We start from the raw sequence: 24,733 nt of genomic DNA, 5'->3' as shown, positions 1-24,733 counted from the left end.
ACCCATTTAATTTCCCAAATACTAACTACGTAGATGTTACTCTTCTCGAGAATTTTCACTTATTCTCAATCGAAGACGTGGCCTTGATTTACTATCCAGTTCCTAAATGCAAGTTAGAGTGAAGCAAAATTATTAATGAGAACAAAAAAGGCAAGAAACAAACAAATATCTAGTACTAATTAAATCAAGTAACACAACAAACTAATAAATCAAAATATATTAATGATAAAATCAAACTTTATATTTTCAAAATAGTATATGCTTTGTTTATAGAGAACAAGCAATATTCCAATTCCCACATCGTTAGTGGACATATTTCTTTTTATTTTTATAATAATCTATGATGCAATATTGTATGTCGAGCTTAGTAACGTGGGCTTGTAACCCAAGTGGGGATGTTAAGGTGGTGGAATATTGGGCTGTCCCAGATGGCTGGGCTTGGTGGGCTAATTTCTGGCCTGCCCTATCCAAGCACAGAGTTGGATCATGTGGTCCAATTGAAAGAATGGGCTACTAGATTCCTAAAGTGGGGTGGACCGCGTGAGGCTGGTTTCACAGAGCAACGAAAAACTTCCGCTTTGTGCAGTGGAAGGATAACGGACCGGTGCCTTCCAAGTTCCATTAATGCCTGATGGGCTGCTCCAATTAAACCACCACTTTTTTTCCGATATAGTGACTCATGAACTTCTCAATTTTGCTGGTTTTGTAAACGGGACTTATGATTTATATCGTTATCGGTGCCTTCCAAGTTCCATTAATGCCTGATGGGCTGCTCCAATTAAACCACCACTTTTTTTCCGATATAGTGACTCATGAACTTCTCAATTTTGCTGGTTTTGTAAACGGGACTTATGATTTATAAGATATAGCGAGTAATGAACTTCTCTAGGTTTAATCTTCCAAGTTTTGAAAATGGAACTTATACTCCCATCGACATGTTATGTAGGACTTACGTCTATACCTTATAAGATATAATTTGTGACTTTATGAACTTTTTAAGGTATAATGTTTTGAAATTGAACTTATGTCTACAGAGGCATAAGTTTTGTATGACATAACATATGCCTTACGATTGTATTTTCAAAGACTATTGATCCGACGAACAAAAATTAAAAGCCACCCTATTTTGAGTATTCATATGAACGACTATATGATTTTACTTCAGTGAAATGATATGGTATGTGTTGTTTATCTCATCAAAATTTCAACACAATATGTTATCGAGTACTTATTCAGGAGCAAAGCTAGGTAGGACCAAAAGGATTCGTTCGAATCACTTTCAGCGATTCATTGTTTATAAATAATTAAAATTATTTCTTAATTTTCTAAATATTTAATATTTCACTTTTTTTACTCATCCAAAAAAATAAAAAGTAGAAATTAATTAAATACCGGACGACACCGTTTTGGTTCCACCCTTAAAAGAATCTCATTTGATATATATTTGTGGCGCAAAACACTTGTGCAGATACACAGAGCAACAATGGCGTTTCTTACTGGAAAAATCTCTACTTTACCCTTCAAATTTTACACTGTTTCATCTTCTTCACAACAACAAGGTTTTGTTTCTCTCCATTTCTACATTCACTGAACAAAATCCTCTTAGAGGAACTTTTTTTTACAAAAAATGACAAACTTTTGCTATGAGTTTTTTTTTTAAAAAAAATTGAAACTTTGTGTGTTGATGTTGTTTGAATTACTCAACAGATGCAAACCAAAACCTGAAATCAGTGAAAATTAGAGAAGATTGGAGGAAAAAATCTCGACCTATTCCTCCTGGTGGGACTTATCCAGCTAAAGACCACTGCAGGTTCATAATTCTGCTTTTTTTTTTCTTAATATAATTGAAATTTTAGCTTTTAATGCTGTAATGGGAGGTAAATTGCGTAGCTTGATCATTTTTCTATGTATTTTTTTTTTGAAGTTTTTAGTTTTTGTAAGTTAGACTAGTGAAAAAGTTGTTATTTTTATTTGTTATCTTTAAACTATGACATAAATACATAGATAGATATCTTAGGTTGGGCTCAATTGGCAACTGAACACTCAAAGTGTGCATCTTAACTGGTCTTGGCTGTGTGAGTTAAACACTCCCAACGTACAAAATGATCATCTAGACATATAGTGCCGGGTGTCTCGGAGACCGTCTAGATGTGCATTCTTAAAGTTGGAGTATTTAGTTGTTAGTTAAGCAAAGTTAAGGTGTCTATTTATGAATCACTCCCTCTCCGTCCAATATTGTTTGTCATGTTGTGTTTTTTGAAAGTCAATTTGACTAATTTTCAAAGTTAAATTAAATCACATTAATTCGATATTTTAAACAAAATAATTAGATATTTTAAAACTATATGAAAAGTACTATAAATTGCAATTTTTTGCATATTAATACGATGAAAAAATACACCTTAAAATGTTAGTCAAAGTTTTTATAGTTTGACTCTATGAATAGACACCATGACAAACAATACCGGACGGAGAGAGTGTCTTAAACTAATATGTGTTTGAAGAGTTCTCCCTTTTCGGAAACTATAATGGTTCAATTTTCATAGTAAATGTGAAAGAACTATAAATATGAGGGAGATTGGGCATTAATTTGGCATGAAGTATAAAAAAGAACCTGAAGTATTCAATTTGAAATGGAGGAAGCATTTCATTGGGTCTTTGAAGCATCGTAGCTTTCCATATCAATTCGTCCTAAGTTGGGTCAAATTTTGTAGAATGGAAAAAAAAGGAGCTTGAATGATGAAGTATTGTTTGGAAGACTGAAATATAAGTTTTGACGTTCACAAGAATATCATATATATTAATTAGCATTTTTTTTGAAATTGGTAAATAATAATTAACATTATTTATATACTAATTCAATGTTTTTGAGGATTATAAGTTAGTATCATTTAATCACTCATCTTCATACTTATTTAAATTAATTTCTTGTATATTTTGTGACTATTTCGTAATCATTATAGTAGTTTTTTGTCTGATGGTAGTTTTTGTTTCTGGTTTGCAGCCACTGTGGTTTGTGTGACACTTACTACATTGCTCATGTGAATAATGCATGTGCTTTCTTGGGGGATGGCATGTCTAGAGTTGAAGTGAGTCTTTCTCTACTTTAGTACATGTAGATACTGTTGCTTTTAGTTGCAGTTCTTATTGTTTATGCCTAGTTTTTGTTCCTTAAGTTTGTCATAAATGACCTACTGGAGTTTGATTATTGCATGCTTTCATTGTCACATGCAGATTTTCCCTGTGAATTTTGTTTTGTCTTTTGTGTCCTTTGAAAAGCTATCTCATCCATATGGATTTACATCTTATGAATATGTACAGTGTATGCAGTGAAACAAGACTTGGCTGTGATATTGCAGTGTGTTGTGGAAGTCATAAGAAAAGTTTGCAAGCTAGAAAGATGCTCAGAGAGAGTACTGGTTCATGTTCTCTGAGACCGTGTAATCCACTATTAGCTCGTGTGCAATTGAATTCATCTTTCTTTGGTCACTCCACTTCCATTAAAATCCCTTCTGTTGGGAGCATGAGAGTTTTTAACACTTTGTTATTAGGAAAAGTTGCATACTAGAACTTGATGGGTTCACTGGTCCTCGCCTCCGACCCCAACTAGTTCTTTTGACAAGCATGTTTGAATTTTATATTTCTGTTTCACTCTCTTGGGTAAAAGGTATGCTGCTTTGAATGTTGACAAGATATGGAATAAATGAAGTTTTAGGCATTATTATAGAGCTATAAATTACACAAGGTACAAGACACGTATAGTGGATCTTCATAAGAATGATTTCTCTAGTTGTTAACATAATCTCGACATACTGAAATTTATGGGGTTGATAATGTTATACTGAAACACAGTATGGTCGGACTCTAATCAGACTCCTCATAGGGCGATGGGAAAACATTCATAGACCTCCATCAAAGTCTTCGCTATGGTGTACATCTGTCCTCTTCTCTTTTCTCTTTTCTTTGTTTTTTCTACCTTCTGTTTAATAATTTCATACAGCTTAGCATAGTTTACAGGTACAACGTAATCTCGTGACAGGTCAAACTTTTTTCCCCAATTCTATACAATTTTTTTTTTTTTTTGGTTATTGTCCAAAGGAACTTGGTAAAGTTTGAAAATTATTCCGTCTTTAGTTTGACTGGTGGGTGGAGGGTGACAGGGGGTGCATGTAAGTTCTTTTATGAGAAAGAATGATTTGATTACTCACTAAAAAACTTCAGTGCTTGCTACGAGTAGCAGTTCCTTGGAATGCGTTCTCAACTCAGTCATGCTATGCTATTAGGACCTTCTCTTTTGGTCAAATTTATATGAAGTAGCTCAAAGTACAGATAGTATTTCTTATGGTAAAGTGACCAGATGATGTTGACTGTTCCTTATCATCTTCTTTAGGCTTTGGAACCTATTGTCCATGGACGAGGACGGAAAGAAGATTCCTTGGATGAGATTTATATGGGGGTGTATGAGAATCTATTGTATGCTCGTAAAACTAAGCCTGTGGAAGGTACAACTTTGGATGCTCTTATGTAGTATTCTAGTTCAATTTACTGTTGCTTGTTTTCTTGTGCTCTCTAGATCACTAAAAGAATGTGCCAATTTCTATGAATCATCTGGTCATATTCCTATCTTTTTCTTTCTGGCATTCAGGAGCTCAATGGACGGGGATAGTGACAACTATTGCCGTGGAGATGCTAAAAGCTGGGATGGTGGAAGCTGTTATTTGTGTTCAGAGGTATGGCTTGCATCCAATTTGGTTAAAAATAATTTAGTTCTCCCTCCTGGTTAATTTCACTGTACATGAGTTATGCACTTGAAATTTTGGTTTCTTTCTTCTACTTATTACCCAGCAATTCATGGACTCTTTACCTTCTTTTTTTTATGTTGTTTAGTGATCCAGAAGATCGATTTGCTCCTCGACCTGTCCTGGCAAGGTTTGTGACTGGGAATTCCTGAGCTATTTGTATTCATGTTGATTTTTTACCTGTTAATTTAACCATTTCGATCTTCAACTTTAATTTTATGTTTCTAATAGGACTCCAGAGGAAGTTATAGCAGCTAAAGGTGTTAAGCCGACACTGTCTCCTAATCTAAATACTCTTGCCTTAGTTGAGGTTTCTTCTTTCACTTCCATTATCATCAGAATCTTTGATTGTTCTGTTGTCATCAATGCATTTATAATCTGTGTAACTCTATTGAATTCTTAATGGAGCATGTTGTCATGGATTGAAGATGCCATATCTCTCCTCAATAGGTAATTGGAACTTGTGTAGCTATGCTTTCTTATTCTTCACCACACCACCAAATTAGCTTTACTATCACCCCCCCTCCCCCCGTCAGACCACCACAATCTAATACTGTAATTGCCCCAATCGGGGATTTTATTAAGATAAGCTCTTTTGATTTTCTGATTTGTTCCATATTATGGTTCGAGCTGAATTCCTTTCCTGACAATTTCAGAGTCTTTTTGCCAAATTTTTCCTCTCTATCCATTTGAAGGTCGTAGGTTATTTTTTGACTTTATTTTAACTATTTGAGCTTATTTCTCCCCAAATGCTTTCTCCCTTTCTTTTGGTAAGCATCAACCATCTGCATATCACACTTGTAAGGGTAGGCTTCTTGTTATTTCTTTTCATAACAATGCAATCATGGAATTTCACACTTTCTAGTCGTGCATGCTCTAATGCATTAAAAACTGGGCTTTAAGAGATTCCAGTTTTCACTGAGGATTGTCACACAAGTGTATAGTATAACTTGTAGTTCAAATGTTGAAGTAAGCAGTATTGTTTCCTGGAAACAGGCAGCTGGTGTAAAGCGCCTTCTCTTCTGCGGGGTTGGCTGCCAAGTTCAAGGTATCCAAGTTGTTATGATCTCTTCATCTCTGCTTCAAACTTGATGTTGTCATTACAATTTACATCTCTGTATTTTAAGCAGAACAATTTCCTAACTTGCAGCTTTAAGATCAGTGGAGCAATATTTGAATCTGGAAAAACTTTATGTTCTAGGCACTAACTGTGGTGAGTAGTCGGTGGTATTCATAGACTCCTTTCCTACATCTTTGATCAATTCTAATATAACTACCAACTGCTTGAAATTTGATTATGTTTGTAATTACGTGTGTTTGGAGATCTAATTTTGATCTTTTTTTAAATTAAATAACAAAAAGTTTGATCTATTAACATCACCAGTAGGAGTACTTGTTTGTTGTTAGTATCTCAAAAAAGAGTCAACTTAATTTTTTCAGTTTGTCCACCACAGAAGCAGGGAGAGAAAATAAGACATATAGTAAGTGGACAAACTGGACAAAGATTCAATGGAATCTTTTATGATACTCCCTCTGTTTCAACTTGTTTGTGTGGTTTTTACTTGTCACAAAGTTTAAGAAAGTAAAGAAAACTTTTTGAATTTCGTGGTCTTAACTCTTAAACTATAAATATGTAGAATGTACCAAAATACCTCTTAACTCGTGGTTTCAAACAGGCTATGTGGAAAGTTGGAATTATAGAGTTTCAGGAAAGGGAAAGAAATATTTTTTTCGAAACGGACTGAAAAGGAATAAGACAATTAATTGAAATGGAGGGAGTATATAGTAAGAGGGATGCTCTATAAACTGCTTTTTATTAGAATCTCCTTTCCCCTCTTAGATATTTTTAGTCAATATAGACCTATACTAACTGTCATTTCTCAACAGTGGATAATGGACCACGAGAAGGTTTAGATAAATTTCTGAAGGCTGCTAGCAGTGAACCTGAAACAGTTCTCCACTATGAGTTTATGCAAGACTACAAGGTGTGCTACTGTTATATTTCTTCCATAAAGAAAAAAAAGTAAGCTCCTGTTACTCTTTTATGACAAGCTGAGCTTCATTGTGAGACAACTTATGCATAACCTCTGTGATCTTGGAATTCTATCCATTCAAGTATAAGAACAAGGAAACCAACTTCTACATTCTGTGTTTGTCATGACGATATGTTTTCTGCTTCTGTTGTATTCTAAAACATCAGTAAACAGCCTTTCTTAGTCTGATAACTAGGGTGCTTTTCTAGAATATGTTTTCATTTGGTTGGTGAGGTAAGTTCACTCATGAAGATGCACTTCAATATATCATATTGTCTCCATCCTGATAAATTTTATATGACACATCTTTATTTTGGGCGTACAAAAATCTTTGACACCATCTTACTAACAATATAACTTTATACAACTTCATCAGTTTCTCAAATTTTAATATGTTTGAATAGTCAAATTATTAAGGTTTGATTTGGCATTTCTATGTCAACCTAATTTCGTTTACAAAAATATTTTAAAATTTTCCTCAACTACTACCTATAAAATACACAAATCAAATTAATATCTCAAGTACCATGCCTCGTCCGCTGGTGTCGTGTTGAATTTGATGGAGGGTTACTATCCTTTGTTGGATCAGAAATTTACCAATAAGTAGGATCTTGCAAATGAGAAAGACTAAATTAAGCTCACATGTGCTTCATCACCTTATAGATGAAAACATTTGACAGTTAATCCTGTAAACCATATTATAGCTTTCTTCTTTTACTATGATTTAAAGGATATACTATTGAATTGCATGTGATAGTTTTCTAATCAGTTGAAGCATCTGTCTAAGCTCTACATTTCAACAGGTCCATCTGAAGCATTTGGATGGCCATATTGAAGAGGTAAAATAGCATCTTCTTTTTCGTATCTTTTGTTTTATTTGAATGCTGTTTATTCAGATCTATATTTCACTAAGCAGGTTCCCTATTTCTGTTTACCAGCAAATGACTTGGTTGATGTTATTGCACCATCTTGTTACAGGTATTTCAATTGCTTATTATTGATTTACTGAAGCCTTTAAACAATATCTGCATACTTAACCTGTAGACTTTTTGGGTCAGAGGTCGGTGGTGGACAAGTCTGAATATAATTTTTTTGTTCCATCTCTTTGTGCTCATGGAAATGATTCTTTCTTTCCCTCTATGAGTTGATCCAATTAGTCAATCAACTATAAATTAATCCTACATTAGTTTGGGTGGCTTTATGTATCCTCAGCATCCATTGTGCTCTGTTAGGTCAATTTTTTTCCAATATCTAATAATTCGTGTTATAAGGTATCGTCCAGCTCCCTAACCTAAAGCGGCACCGGGTTTGGACCGCAGGGAACCGTAGCAAACTAAAGATGTGAAATATCACCCTTATCCCTACGTGGATATACTAGTTTTCAACAAGAATAAAAAGACCCTTGACAAGCACTTATGCAAGCGTAGCAACAACTATGCTTCAATGACTGCATCCTATCTAGTTGGTATCACCTATATGGATATGGAAGTTTATGTGGGATGTAGTCAAACCGTCGTAGGCGACATTCTCTAAGTGAGCTACTTAGACGATCTACTGGATATTCTTTTTTAAAAAAATGTGTTAATTACTCGAAAAATTATTGCATGCCAACTATTTTTCTTATGAAGTTCATAGAAATGTAACTTCCCATCTCATTTTTGGACCCACTTATGAATCAAAAGAAACAATGATCTCAATAATGCTCGTAATATCCGTTCTTGGTCAAACTATTCTAGATACTTTGTTCATGGAGTAAGGGTGAAAATCTGTGGAAGAAAATTTGGTGTGCAGACAAAGATTATGTAGATTAACAAATTTGATGACAAACAAAATCTTCAGGAACCGTCTTTCTTCCTAATAGTTAATATATTTATTTTTCAGTTACATTCGTATTGAGAAATTCCTTCACTTGTGGAGCATAAACTAGGGAGAAGTATACATAAGTATGTTAGTATGTGCACGAAGGTAGTGTCATGGGCTTATTACGTTCTATGTGATCTCTGGTTCTCACTTGTAAGTTGTCGCTCTGATATGGACAATTGGGTTAAATCAAGTTGGATAAGCCATGTAAAACTATACTTGTCGTTGGGTTTATTGCATATGGTAGCATTCCCTGCCGTGTCAGTTTAGGCAACAAAGAAATCAATCAAACTAATAACACATTCTTTTAGACAATGTCAACATGGATTTCAGCTTGTCTACAAATGTAAAGATGCTATGCAGTTGGAGAAGTCTAAATGAACATTCTATACAAGCTTCACGTTTCCTACATTCGCATTTATCATATATTTCATTCCTGTCTCTCATTCTTCAGAATATGAACTTGTGCTGATCTGTAAACTGTTATTTCCTTCTATTACAGCTGTTTTGACTACACAAATGGCTTGGCGGTGAGTTCTTTGTTCATAATTAAAGGCCCTGATATATTGCACAATACAATTTTCACAAAGAAACAGACAAAATAAACATCCAAGAGAAGCATGTGCACAGTACATACACATGTGTTAGACTTTCAAATAGCAAAGGAAAGCATACTCTTAAATGCTACTTTGATTAGTCTTAGATTCTGAAAGGTGATGTGTTACTGGTGGAATATTAAATTTTACTGGTGTAATTTCCTGCATTTGCAAATGTCTATTTGTCTACTATGTTTGGAACTTATAAATAGGTCTGTATTATAGTCATCAAATCGTTAATCTTGAATAGATCTCTTCTCTCTTTATGTCTCACAAACAGATCTTTTTCTAGTGCGTAGTTTTCTGACAGGGAAAGAGGTTTTGCAAAGGCAGCCTCGATCATTGAGGAATTTATAGGTTCTAGAGCTAGACCTGGCCACTCATTTGCTCCAACTGTTTTCAAGTGAAAGCTTGTGACAGATCTGGAGATAAGATTCAGTGGTTGAGGTCCAAGGGGGATCTTTTAGCAAACTCATTTTGGTCTTGGATGGTAATGCATTATGGTTCCGTCATAAGTTTACTCTTTAAGGTTTCTAGAATCGTATCATTGAAGATTCGATGCTGCATATCTTATTATCCATGAAAATTAAGTATTTTTGCTCCTTGGAAGATTTATTAGTCGATGTCTTTCTCTATTACAGTAGTTTCCAAACATTAACGTGACAGATTATTTCGTTTAAATAAAAGCAAAGCTTGATAATCCCGGTGCATATGCCAACATTTCAAATCTTACCTTCAAGGAACTTGTCAGGATTTGGTGGTGGGATACATGGGTGTGCCGAAATACAGTGGAATCAGCATGATGCAGCATCCCCAGTATGTTACTGTCAGGTAAAGTGTTGCCAAATCTTATAAGCCGTTGACAGATTAAAAGGACATGCTGATAGCTCTACCCTTAAATAATCTTGTTTAAGATATACTTTTGCACATTCCAAATGCAGAAATGAACGTGGTAGAGAAATGCTAAACCTTATCGAGAACCTCTTGGAAATTACTCCGACGATAAGTAGTGTAATACATGATGCTTCATCTCACAACTTTTTCTTTTAACTCTTTCTTGTGATATACTTATTTCAAAGCATGCATCTTTTTTCAGGGTAAGCGGCGTCCATTTGTCGTGGAAACCGTGAAGGCAGATGATGAAGCAAAATTTGGTATGTGGTATTTTGTGATATTTATTCATTTCATAAGTTGTTACTAAGCTGGCTCTCTCTGTACACATACTGCTGCTGGTTCAGAATTAGATATCTGCTCTCGGGTTTTGTACTGTTCTTTGTTGGGTCCATGTGCAAGTATCAAACATCTGACCTTTTTCCCTATCCCTTTTCGCTTTGAATGCTGTTAAAAAGTATGAAATGTTACACATCTCATCGACTGTTTATTTAAGATTAACCTTAATTTGTTTTAATCCTTGTAAGTCAAGTGAATTTAGCTATTTAAGTTGCTTCAATTACTTCATTTGTTATGATACTCCCCGTTGATTACAGTATGCTGAAGGCAGAACCCCGAGAAGTAAATCCTTTTCTGACATGTTCTTGAAGTAAATATTTTTGTTGAACAACTTCTCAGTAATCTCACAAGACTTATGCAGAAACTTTCTGAATTTCCAGGAAGAGGTCCTTCTCAACCTGCTCCAAAGTTTGTTGGAAATTTAATAGCATTTCTTCTCAACATAGTAAGAACTTTTTGTTCACTGACTTGTTACTTTCAGAAAGGACAACAAATTCCCTGTGCTTAAACTTGTTTGTCTTGGTTCAGGTCGGACCGAAGGGTCTAGAATTTGCACGTTACTCGCTAGATTATCACACAATCAGAAATTACTTAAACGTAGTCCGCAAATGGGGAAAAGAAAGGTCTGTAGAAATTCATATTTGTTCCATTATGATGGATTACATTAATTTTTTCTCACACGTGTTTTTTGTGTAATTGCAGAGCGGACAGACATATGCCTGAATATGCAAAGAAAATTGTTAGCATGTACAACGAGAGTGGAGAAATTGATCAAATGCTTTCCAAAAAGTGAATAATTTGATGGTAGAACTTTGGCATTTGCAACTCAAGCTTTGGTGAACAAAGTTATCCGGTACCTATGCTGGTGGAAGGTAGCAAGTATCCCATAGAGTAGTCGAGGTGCGTGCGAGCTAACCCGTACACCATGGTTATCAAAAAAATGTTGGTGATTGCAACTCTTCATGTACGTGTATAGTGTCTAATTAAACACACATCAGAATTAACTCTTTTTGATAGAATTGTAATTCCTTTTATAATAATTAACTATGTTGACCATTGGTAAAAACAACTCTTCATGTATGTGATTTAGTTTCAAATGCTTGTGCTTTTGATAGTAAATCCATGATATCACATTTGATTTAGCTTTGCTTAAGATATTGTTCTGTTTGTCTTCTGGTTCAAACTGAATGTGATATGTAGTTTATCAAGAGTCATTTCAACCTATCTCCAGTGTGAAGTCTGAAAGATGATTTATATTTTTCGAAACATCGTTTCAATCCATGTTCAAAGTACTATGATATGTAAATTCATTTTTCAAATTTCTTTTGGAAATGGTTAAAAGTATTAGTCAATGATTATGAAAGATGATTGGTGGACTGTGATTTCACCAAGGGAAGTCGGTAAAAATACACGAAGAAGTAAAGGAGATTCAACATATAGTATATATGAATTTTCTTATCTATCTATACAATGTGATTTTTCAACAAATTGACACCCCTTGGACAAGGGTGCTCCACCACTATTATCTCATGTTTTATATGGGACACCTATATAAGCTTCATATATTTTAACTTCACCAATCACAGGATACACACTCTTCTAGTAGGACATGCAACAGTAAGATACAAAGATGTAGTGTCCACCATCCAACTCAAGTTAACACTTGCAAATTGACTGCTTATCAGGGCATGAAGGAATGGGCTTTCTCATGGAACTTTGAGGATATAGTTAGTGACCCAGGCCATGTGTATTTCTCTCTCGGTAAAAGTGATATCTAATAATAGGTTTGCAAGCTGAGGCGGAACAAGAATTTTGAGTTTACGAGTTCTGAATTCTAGAAAATGTAGCTTACTGATTTATGGATATATTATTTATACATATTAAATAAATTTTAACCTCCACGAGATGAGGTAAGGTGTTCAAACACTAAACCCTCCGCAGACCTTGCAGGTGGGATTACACTCTTATCTAATCGTAGTAAATAAATTTTAAAACACAAATACAGCTATTGAGTTGTGTCTGTTGAAGTGTTTGATCATCTCATCTAAAAGCTTTTACTTGTATTTCTCAATAATGTCGAATCCGTAGGCAGAACTGTAGCTCTGCCCCTGGTTGCAAGGTGTGGAAAAAAATACAAGTTACACTGCAAAAAGACATAATAGAAACTGTAGGTTCCTGGTAGAGAAGTGTTAAATTCAAACACTTTGCATGGATCAAGTTGAGGAACATGAGCTGTGTGTGTTTTACATTCATTAATTTAAGGTTTGAAACTGTCTTTTTTTTGTATATAATATATCTATATTTGTTTTTACAAGAATTTTTTTTATGTGGTGGTGAAGCAATTCTAGATGGGACAGTAGATAAAGGTTTGCTGCATGGTTGATTCAACAGCATGGGAACTCATATGGGTTGTCTATATATGTACTACTTCTTTGGATTTTCTTCTTTTTGTTTAAATCTTTTCTGTCAGTGGAATTTTTTTTATGTTCTTTGTTCATTGTGCAATGGGAAATTTAAGTCATGTTGGATCTCATTGAAAAGAAGTTCAATTCCCATTTTTTTATATTATAAGATTGTTACATAACAGGAAATAATATTTGTTACCAAGGAGACAACCATGGACCACTCCTCTGAACCTATAATCAACCTTCTTCTTCCCCCTTCCCCAATGATTCAATTGAATAGTTTTCTCGAGATTTTTATTCATCGAACTGACTATCAAATGTATATTCTGTCTCCCTCATCCTATCTCTTTTAGATTCTTATTAGAAAAGATAGAGAGAATTAAAAATTCGAATGATGAACGAGGCATCTATTGTTACAATGTGATGCTCTTAGGACATTTCAGTTTATGGACATTGTACAGGAACCAAATAAAGAAGATTGATACAGGAGAAAAAAATTTAGGATGCTAACATGGCAATGATTCATATAGGATTTGCTGATAGGTGTGGCTAGGCTAGATGGATAAAATTATTCATTGTTTCTATTTTTCATATTTTTCTATTTTTGGTAAGGCAATCTGTTATAATGAGATATTGTGAGTCAATGTTATAAATATTTTGACTTGTGAAGAGGGGAATATGATAACTTCAGGATGACTCTTTGAACTATCCAATCCATGAAGTTGTACCCCTATAAAGTTCAAGATAATCTTCTCACTTTACTAGGTGACAATGACTGAGCTAGCTAGACTCATATGGCATTGGTCTGAGGTATGGTGTTCTAAATTCTATCCAATTTGAGAAACCTCTTAAAAGTATATTATATTATACATGTGAAAGATTTAGAAAGATCAAATAGTATCAAACTATTCTCCAAGTTTGACTTTTTCGTTCTTATAATCGAGAAATTTCTGAGGGCTAGTTAGCTGGTGCATGGTTCGAAACTCAATGAATAGTGAGTTTGTTCCTTTACCTTTTCTATATACCAGGTTATTGTCCACAACAAAGTGTAAAACACTCATAACATGTTGTGCTTTTACCATTGAATTGTATGTTGCTAAGACTGGTTAAAAAATGTGCTACTTTCGGAGGATAGATCCGACATGCACATAGTGACATTTTTAAAGAGTCCTAGCAATATAGACAGAATACCTTCCAAGTTTGACTTGAAGGCAAGGGGATCTTTTTACCCCCTATGTTTCTCTCTTCTCTGTGGGCTCTATCCATGTGCTTGGCAACATGGAGGTGCTCTAAGAGTTATGCATAGGTATTTTCTTGAACTAAACTAGTGAAAAGTCTATGTCATCTTTAAATTTAAAGAATGGATGTTGTGGAATTATGGATATTTTGGTCCACCATATTTAATGGGGCCCCTAGGTGGACCATGTTCTAGAGATAGATCCCATCAGTAGAATAAATGACTTAGGTGGACCAAAATTTATTGAGTGAGAGAACCTTCCTATTACCCTTGACCATTCTTTAACCAACTTTTACAATATCAGAAGGTTAATTTCCCTTCACAGGCCTTGAAGCCCTCATTATTTATGTTGCTCGGACTCCAAAAATGTTGTCACATCTATGTTAGATTCCCCCAACGATACATATCCATCGATCTTTTTGAAGAGTCTCTACAACTTAGCTCATGATTTACATAATATATGTGTGGAATTGTGTATAATCTATATATATATATATATATATATATATTGGCTAGGGACTACTGTATAACCTCCCTTACTATTTAAAAGATACTGGTTAAATTACTTACCAAGAAAAGGATATATATATATATATATAGTCACATTTTTTCTATTAGTACATATATTAATAAACCTTTTGTACAAATTTCTCCTTAGAAGTAGATGCTAAAAAAAGCCTCTTCTTCCTACTAAAATGCCCAAAGAAGAATTTGGGTATTTCTCTGGACAGGGCTGCTTTCTGTGTTTGTCTCTTGTCACAAAATGGTCTTTACTTTTTTTTTTTTTTGGTTACTTTGCAAGTAAAAATTACAGGAAGAAAAGGTAAAAAGTTAAAAAAAAAATATAAAAAAATTATATTAGAAGGGTAACTTGGAGGGTCTATTAGAAACAATAGATAGAGGTAAGATGTGCGTACACACTACCCTCTCCAGATTCTACTTGTAGGACTATGCTGAGTATGTTGTTGTCGTTTACTAGAAGGAAGATAACTTGTTTCTTCTATGACATGCAACAGCAACAGATTGATTTTTCTGTTTAATTTCTTCTTTCCAAATTTTTCCAATATCTTGTGATACTTTAATTGCATCCAAAGATGCACCAGAAAGTCCTCTCTTTGTAAATCCAACTGCATATAAACCAGCTTTTCCTTTCCATCCATTTGGAAATGGACTTCTTGGAAATCCCTCCCTTGAAAAGAATTCACTTTCCTGCATTTTAAAAATGAATACAAACTCATTATACCAAAATTCAATGAAAATATTCTTGAACATAGAAAAAAGGACAAAAAACAGAATTTTATTTGCTGCTCAGATCTCTGATCTAATCCATTCAACTATTTTCTTGGAAAGCTCAATCTTGTTTCTGAAAATATTAATTACCATAGTATAAAAGAATACGTGTATCATCCACCTGATCATACATAACAATGCTACAAGAAATAGGAACAGAGAATCTACAAAGAAAAAAACCAACTTCCATAACTGTCACAACAATCCATAAATTAAAAAATAAATACACAACCAAAATAAAAATAAAAAAAATATTTTTTTTTCTTACCTTTAACCAAGAAGGAACATTGCTGCAATATCCTGTTGCCAAAATGATACAATCAATTTCTTGTATTTCTCCATTGACAAATTCTACTTTTCCTTGAGAAAATTTTTTGATTGCTGGAACTATCTTTATGTCTCCTGTTTTAATCTTTTGTAATGCACCTATGTCTAGAACTGGAGTTTTTCCTTCTGTATTCTTGAGTTGTAAAGGTCCAATGGATGGCCTTTTTAAACCATACTTTTCTATGTTTCCAAGAAGTAACCTTGCTGCAACTAGTAATATCTTGTCAACTACATCAATTGATAGCCATTTCATCATTGATACTCCTAACTCAAACGTTGATTTTCCGAGTATTTCCCTTGGTAAAACATGAACCTGTTTCATGAAAAGATTGATTATTTCATTAGATATCATATGATTATATATTTGTGATGAGGAATTAGCGATGTCAGGTGCAGATTTTCTAGATTGATTATTTCATTACATATCATATGATGATTATATATATAGACTTGTGATGAGGAATTAGAGATGTCAAGTGCAGATTTTCTGGCAAATGAAGGACATAGACAAAACGCGCTCAAGTTAATTGAGTGTTTTTTTCTCTTAGAAAACGTAAATCATGTAGATTATTAAAGGAGTGACCTCTTATGTATGTGTCATGAGGAATTCGATATGTCGTGTGCAGATTTATGAAGGAAATTGAGTGTTTTTTTTTTTCTTCTTTAGCAGATGTAAGTCATGAAAGATTTTGGATTAGATGAATGAGACTTACCGAGCTTCGAACGACCATGAATGGACTTGCATTATGGTGACAAAGATCAAGTGAAACTTCCATGCCTGAATTACCACATCCAACAACTAACACATTCTTCCCTTCATAAACTTCCCCTGTTTTATAGTCACAAGCATGCATAATATGTCCACCAAAATCTTCTAATCCTTCGAATTCGGGCACTACTCTTTCTGCATTCTCTCCTGTAGCCACCACAAGCCACCTACATATATATTCAATGACTGAACCATTTCTACACACTGTCTTCACCCTCCATAAACCACATGTTTCATCATACTTAGCAGAGTGGACCGACTCATTGAATCGTGGGCTGATCTCGAAGTTCTTGGCATAAGATTCAAGGTAGCTAATGAATTGATACTTGGTAGGATACTCAGGGAAGTTTTGTGGAAATGGGAAGTAACGCAATTCACAGAATTGTCGCGGGAGGTGAAGTTTAAGGCGATCATACGTCCTGTTTTGCCATAAGGATGCAATGCAGTTGGCGCGGTCTAAGATCACAAAGGGAACCCCTTGTTGTTTAAGGCCCGCGCCAACTGCTAGTCCTGAAGGACCAGCACCAATAATAACAGGACCATTTACTAGTATACATCTACCAGCAAACAAGTCTTCTTGTTCAAGTTCATGAACCATTAGTGGTGAACAAGGACTATTACAATATTGATTCATCAAGATAAGTTCTAGAAATATGCAATGAACTCAACTTTTGTTTTTCTTGCAATTTTTTTTTTTGTTTTGTTGTTGTTGAAGATCAAGGAGGAGAAAAGAGAAATATTATGAGTTTTCAAGTTGACAATGAATTGTGTGGAGAGGGTTTAGAGGAATAGAGAGGTTTAAATAAGGGGGAAGTTGGCCATGAGAGGGGTGGGGGTTGGGTAGGGGTGTGGGGGGATGTAATTAGGATTTGAAAATGATGTGTTTATTGTCCTTTTCATATGATTAAGTTTGTGGTCTTCTCCCTTACTTTGTTTTGATATGAACATATATTCTTTTAATTAATGTATCTACCTATAAGCTATACTATATAAAATTGTTTTAACTCCCTTTGAACCTATATACTTCCATCTGTCTCAAAATACTTATCGTGTTCATCATTTACACGACCTTTAAGAAAATATTAATCAGAATAGGTATTTGACTACTAAATCTGTATACTTCCTCCGTTTCAAACTACTTGTCGTATTTTTCATTTACATGCTTAAGAAAATATTAATTAAGAAGGGTATTTGATTATTTTAATCTTATTTTCGTCCTTTTATACTTGAGCCGAGGGTTAATTATAAATAACCTCTCTACCTCATTGAGGAAGTAGTAAGGTCTGCGTTACGTTCTATCCTCCTCAAATCCTGCTTAGTGTGATTTTACTGGATATATTGTTGTTGTTGCATCCTTATTTATATCTGAATGTTATACTCTATTTACATGTCGTAGTCGAGGTATTTATAGTCTTTAAGAACAATTGACGCTAATGGTAAAATGAGAGAAAATTGATTATTTTTTTCTTGAATTTTTATTATGACAGGTATTTTGAGACGGAGGGAGTATATTATTAATGAGAGACCCCACATTCAATGTAAAGACTTCTATAAAGTATTTCATCTATGTCCAAGCTATGCATGCTATGCTACTATATAGTATGGCCTGTGTGAACTCAAACTAACTTGTACATTAAATATAATTTATTATTTTTTGCAACCAAAATAAGTCATAAATTTGTCACATATTTGGAGTCAACCTACAAATTTGAGCTTTCATGTATTTGAATTGCACTTTGTTACATATTTGCTCCAGCTAAGATATATCAAGTTGAGGGTAAATATGATAGTCAAAAGACTCCGACTCAAATTTCAATTTTTTCATGTTCGGTAAATTAATATCTTTTTTTATAGTTTTGATGTTCGGATCTTCTTGCACACATTTTGTTCATGAGATATTGTCTCTTTCCACCAACGAGTATCAGTAATGGTATCCAATCTATCAAATTTCAATTTTTTCATGTTTGGTAAATTAATTTGTTTTTTTAATAATTTTGATGTCTGGATCTTCTTGCACACATTTTGTTTATGAGATATTGTCTCTTTCCACCAACGAGTATCAGTAATTGTACCCAATCTATATCATTGATCACTCGACTTGACTACGATTAATCAAAGTGTTCCTCCTGCTCTTGTAGCTTCCCTTCCGAGTTCATTTTATGACCCCTTTTGAAACATACATTTCTTCCTTAAAAACGAGGAAATTGTCTTCGCTAATTTTATAACTAATATTTCAAGTTTATTATTCTTTTCACTCCGCAGCTATTTATCCTCCCACCCCCACATAATGTTTTTTTGGTTAAATTACACATAAATTGATTTTGGAATAGCAAAATAATTAAGATTTTTGGAAAAATCAATTTGCCCTATTTTTAGTAAAAAGCATCACACGGCTTAATTAATGTGTTGACTTGATACAAATGCTTGAGTTTTCTTATTTTAAAAATGGACCAAAAAAATAAAAAGAAAAAAAGGGAAGCAATTAAATTATTTGCTTCATTTGTTTGTTATTTGGACGGAGAGAAAAGTTAAAATTAAATTGAATTGGATATAGTGATTAATTGCTTATGAATTTTGATATCATATATTAGAGGTTCATACTTTTTGATTAAAATTAAAATTAATTAATTCGACTTTTATTTTAAATTCGATCGAATAAAATAAAAGTCATCGATTTATTTTTTGATACTTATTATATAGTTTTATTCATGTGAGGAGAGAGAGAGAGATAAAGAGAGTGTGTGTAAATATGTCTTCTCCTCCTTATCCTTATATTTATTTTCTTCCAAGAAATAAAATATATATTTTCTAAAAATAAAATAAAATTTTACACTACATTCCAATTTTTTTTTTTTAATTGTTATTATCTCACTTCCATTCTTTTCCACCTAAAAGTACCATTGAGCATGAAAACCCATAATCACACCCTTCAAAAAAACAAACAAAACCAACAAAAAACATGAGGTGTAGCTATTTCCCAATATCTTCTAATTTTCAACTAAAATTTTATAGGAAGTTTCTTATAGTAAAAAAAAAACAAACATATTGAGTTGTCTACATGCCCTAAGAGCACAAGTTTTTCAAAATCGTCACTTATCAGTTTGAAAAACACTCGTAAAAGAAAATGTTCTCTAAGAATTTTCCATCGAAAATCTCAATATTTTTAGTTTTTTGAAGAATATTGGCAAAGTTGATTGTAGTGAAATCTCATCATATCATCTTAGGACAACGCACATATCAAAGCTTGAGTTACTCTAGGTTGATCAAATGTCTATACATCCCAAAAAAAAAAATATTTGGTTTCAACTAATACTACAATAACAATAACATCGTATCTAAAAATTATATCAGAATTAAAAATTTCGTAAAAGATATTTAAAAGTGATATTTCAGATATTATATATGCATAATAAGTCTTAATTTGATCAATATGCATCATATGTTTATTTAGTTTTTGATAGGCTGTGTTTAACTGATTGCTCTTTGTTCTAAGCAAGTTGAACATGGTCGCTACTTTATTTAAGATCGATATTGTAAAATCTTAGTTTCTTGAACACTAGAAAATCTTTATATTTATACTAATTAATAAATTATATATATCTAATTAAATTAAAGATTAATTCCTAACAAATATGGTTTAAAGTAATACTACATGACTAAAATATATAATCTCAATTAATTAATATAGTCTATATGTGTTTTTTTTTTCCAAACTTTGGAAGATGTGCATAAAATTATTAGAAAGATTGTTATACTCATGTATCAGGACTAATTATTTCTGATATAATTAAATCATATGATAATTAATTAAGGATTGAAAATATGGTTCTTAATCACTTTATGTTAATCAAAAGTATCATAATGATTAGGCAAATAAATCATTACTATTCATGTGATTATATATAATATATGAGATTAATTAATTGGTCTTGTGAGCATGTAAGTGTGTGATTATATGGAGTATATTCTTTCTCTTTAATTTATAAAAATAATGATAGACATATGCAACCATTATTCAGATACTTTTCCTGTTTTAATTTATGTGATTTAACTTTAATCAGTTTAATATTTTATTTTTTTTTGATAATTAATACTTTAATACATGTTAAATTAAATGCATCATAATATTTGTGTGATAGTAAATTTTTCTCATTAAAAATATATAAAATTAACTATTTATTGATTTAGATAAAAATATCGTGTCATTCTTTTTAGAACATAATTAATGAGAAAAAATGTATCACATGAACTGAAACGAAAATAATAAAAGAGATAAACAAAAGCGCTCGACTAATCAAAAAATTGTAAAAACCAAATTTTCATAATAAATATAAGAAAAACAAGTTTCATAAATTACATTTTATAGTAAATATAACCTTTGAATCCTTCAATACACTTTTATCTTTATTTTTCGACTTTTTAATACATTTTCTATATCTAAATAACATATAAATATCTTAAGATAATATTTTATTTACGTATTAGACACAATCTCACTTATTTTCCTTAAAAAAATATTTTTCGCGAAAAATATTTTCTTCCTACCAAGCGCACCCACAAAGTACAGTGAAAAGCCTGTGGGAATAAATGATTATATTATATTTAGTTGTTGTTTTTTAAAAAAAAAAAACATAAGAAAATAGAATAAAATATGTTTTAGTCGGCGTAACTTTCTGCTTAGCTTTTGAGATTATAGAATTTAATATTGATTTATTCAACAAACTTTATCTTTGGATTAATTAAAATTAATTCAAGTTGTAATAATTTTAATACTTAAACGTACTTGATCTCTACGAAAAAAATAAGTAAAAGAAATATTCCATAACTTTATGAAATCACGAGGAAGTTCGTTAATTATTTTAGCTTTTTAAATGGGCGGTGGATAATTAAACCAAATTTAATATACAAAAAGGGAAAAAGAAAAAAAAATTAATTTAACCAAATTTAATATACAAAAAGGCAAAAAAAGAGAAAATATAATTGGATGGAAAAAGGAAGAAGAGAAAAGTCAATATTATAATAATCATTCTAGAATTTTAAGTTTTATGCTTTGAAGGTTTAAAAATATTATAATTATATAATTAAGTCATTTTATAATAAATATCAATGATAATCTGATAAAATAATAAATTAACTTACTCACGTATTAAATTACGCTCAGTTTTTTTGTACTATTGGTATATATATATATATATATATATATATATATATATATATATATATATATATATATATATATAATTTTTTTAAGGAAAAATTCTTAAAGGAGAAGAAATCGTAATATATATATATTTCTAGAACTATATGAATTTGGAAATATAATAATAAAAATAACACAAAATTTTATTTCTAAATATTATTTGTCCTTTAGATATCCAACGTACACAAAAATTAAAATAACAAGATAAAATGCAAGAGACATGTGAGGTTTTGCATTTCCAAGATTTTATTTCTAATTATTGGTATTCCCAAAAAAAAAATGAACAAAAAAAAAGAATGTTTTCTTCGATGAAATAAGTATAGCTCTTCCAAAAAAATATATTGTTAAATAGAAAAAAAAAATTCGCCAGAAAATTTGATTAGAATTTGATTGATAAGAATGGTATTTGTTTTATTTTTTAAATATTTATATTCTTGTAATTTTAATACACTTTAATTATAAAATTAAAAAAAATTAATTTTAAATTAATTTTTTTAATAAATTTCTAACTAAATTTTCTAGCCATTTAGCATTATTCGTTATTACTCCAACAAATATGTAATTTATTTGGCATTCAGAAACAAATATTCATTATTGGTTTATAGAAATTTCTATGTACAATATAATTTTCTCATAAAAAGGTTTGAATAAATCATCTTAATTCAATCATTTTAATTTTACTTTAAAAATTAAAGTTCTATGACTAATTTACGATCTAAATAAAGCACGTGTTGGTAAGAAAGATTGATAATGGAGCTTACAATCAAACTAACTTATCATTATTGAAGGCGAATTCATAATTTAAATTTTATAAATTTGAATCTTATATTCCATTTGGTACTGGTCCAAAGACAAATGCATGGTGAACCACTGTACCTACAAGTATTATCTCTATGCATGTCACAATAACACATCAATATTATCAAGGGATAAAGTATTATATTACAATTGCTTAATACAAAGTGAGTTGAATTTAAACAGATCAAAATAAATTAAATTAGTAGATATGAGCAGGTAGGTTATTGATTATCTATTCAAAAGTTATTTAAATTAAAACGAGCTTTAAAACGGAGCATAACTTAATCCGCCCTCCATTTCTTAACATAATATAATGAATATCAAATTAAAAAGTATGTCGTTTTGAAAATATTTTGATGACTTATAATAACATATCGATTGCATATAATGTAATCGAATTAAATCAGAAAGATTTTAATGACTCAAGATTAAACGACTAATTTTGAGGTAAAGAGACATAAACTCACGTGTGACATGGTAGAAATAGAAATATCTTGGATAAGAATTGCATTAAAAATTAAAGTAACCAAAATTATATTATCATTCGAAGTTGGAATAATAACTTTTGTATTTTTCAAGACTAATAACATGTGCCTCGATCGATCATTTACACTCTCTCAAACATATATGAAGTTATGAACATATTATATAAAAAAATAATAATGTAAACTTATATGCATATTTTAATGCACTAAAAACCTTAACGGTGAATTTATCACATTTAAATCTTAAAATCATCTATAAACACGTATACGTTTTATATACGAATTTTTTTAAATATTTATCTTATTTAAATTTTGAATTCGTTTCTACGAGAAAAAGTTGACAAAACCATCCACATGGAGTAGGTGGAAGAAGAGCGGCTAGTTGTGTCTTGGGAGGACTCATATTTCTTTGTTTTGGAATTTGGAACCAAATATATATATATATATATATATATATATATATATATATATATATATATATATATATATATATATATATATATATATATATATATAAACCATATAATATTTAGGTTGCAATTAAATTAAATTAAATTCCAAATAATTAACCTACACTTAATTAGCCTTGAGATTTACACACATGTTGATTAATCCCCAAAGTCCAACTATTTGCCTACCCTCTTCACAATCCTAGAACCATTGTATTTTGTAGCATGACAAACATTCACTACTATTAGTTTAATTTGATGAAGAAATTGAGGAAAAAAATCATTTCTTGGTTCTTGCTAAAATCAACTATACTAAATATTTATTCTCTTTTATTTTGATTTGACTGAACACGAAGTTTAATCAAGAAAAAAAAAGACTTCTAGTTCATGCATTAAAAAAATAAAACTCTTCGAGTACTTGTTGTTCTAAACATGTTAGAAGTTTTCAGTAGTTAATATTGACGGAGTCAGAAATTTCATAAAGTATGTCCAAAAATAGCACAATAAAAGCTTTGCTTCAAAAAATAGAATTAGTGAGATTTAATCACACGAGTACTACCTGATTCAAAAGAGATATAATCACTGAACTACAATAACTCATTGAGTTAAGAATATTTAAAATATATTATTTAATCATTTCATATATCATTTTAATTATATATACAATATAATTATCAATAAGTCGTCAGGCGTATGAATATATAAATTAATTAATGTTAAAAAAAGAGATCATTCATTCTAACATGAATTTGAAAAGAATGTCATATAAAATCAAACGGGACAAAGCATATATGTAAACGAATACGTATCATTATCATAGGTTATATGAATAAAATATAATAAAAGAGATAAAAATGTTGTGGGGGAAAGAAGAGTTGCATGTGCATGGAACCTTAGGTAACAAAGAAATCTATTCTTTTCATGCAAAAAATAACAAGTTAGTGTTTGTTCTTATTGTGTTTAGATAATTCCAAGGGCTTTGGAAGAAGAGTAACATCATCATTTTTAAAATTATTATGACAACTTTTTATTTCCTAAATTATATTTATTCAGGACGGCTCAATAAAATTGACGATATAAAATAATTTTGATGATTTCTTGCTTAATATTTTCTTAATGAAATGAAAGAAGATAAAATTGACGATATAAAATAATTTTGATGATTTCTTGCTTAATATTTTCTTAATGAAATGAAAGAAGAGTATCGCAGTTATAACTTAATTTATCATGACAACTAATTTATATATCCTAAATA

The 24,733-nt window shown here is 31.5% G+C and overlaps 2 protein-coding genes and 1 non-coding gene across 10 annotated transcripts; 2 read left to right on the top strand and 1 right to left on the bottom strand.

Annotated features, from left to right (window-relative positions):
• Nucleotides 1-359: 359 nt before the first annotated feature.
• LOC107546769 (signal recognition particle 7S RNA) lies at nt 360-660 on the top strand. The gene has a single exon (NR_136414.1).
• A 701-nt stretch (nt 661-1,361) lies between these two features.
• On the top strand, nt 1,362-18,232 carry LOC101248918 (coenzyme F420 hydrogenase_dehydrogenase beta subunit-like). Of its 8 annotated transcripts, none has more exons than XR_011211397.1 (21): nt 1,362-1,559; nt 1,708-1,810; nt 3,005-3,089; nt 4,391-4,502; nt 4,646-4,730; nt 4,888-4,929; nt 5,031-5,109; nt 5,796-5,847; nt 5,950-6,012; nt 6,687-6,784; nt 7,636-7,671; nt 7,749-7,810; nt 9,195-9,222; nt 10,040-10,119; nt 10,230-10,299; nt 10,385-10,442; nt 10,899-10,963; nt 11,047-11,141; nt 11,221-11,418; nt 12,867-12,939; nt 18,034-18,232. XR_011211397.1 is itself a non-coding variant. In NM_001322849.1 (19 exons), exons 1-19 carry the CDS (start codon nt 1,484-1,486, stop codon nt 11,309-11,311), a joined length of 1,380 nt encoding a protein of 459 aa, NP_001309778.1. In that variant the 5' UTR covers nt 1,461-1,483; the 3' UTR covers nt 11,312-11,671. The 8 variants fall into 8 exon arrangements, 1 of the variants encoding a protein (NP_001309778.1); XR_011211396.1 differs by having other exon boundaries at nt 12,858-12,939; XR_011211399.1 differs by lacking the exon at nt 12,867-12,939.
• FZY3 (flavin monooxygenase-like protein) lies at nt 15,136-17,180 on the bottom strand. Its single transcript, NM_001331182.1, is given in 3 exon segments — nt 15,136-15,369; nt 15,719-16,090; nt 16,491-17,180. Coding segments are annotated over 3 exon segments (1,296 nt in total).
• Nucleotides 18,233-24,733: the final 6,501 nt, after the last annotated feature.

Source organism: Solanum lycopersicum, chromosome 9, assembly GCF_036512215.1.
Source record: "Solanum lycopersicum chromosome 9, SLM_r2.1".
NCBI classification, from domain to species: Eukaryota; Viridiplantae; Streptophyta; class Magnoliopsida; order Solanales; family Solanaceae; genus Solanum; species Solanum lycopersicum.
Note: the sequence above shows the minus strand (reverse complement) of the source record. Positions and strands in the feature narration are given on the sequence as shown.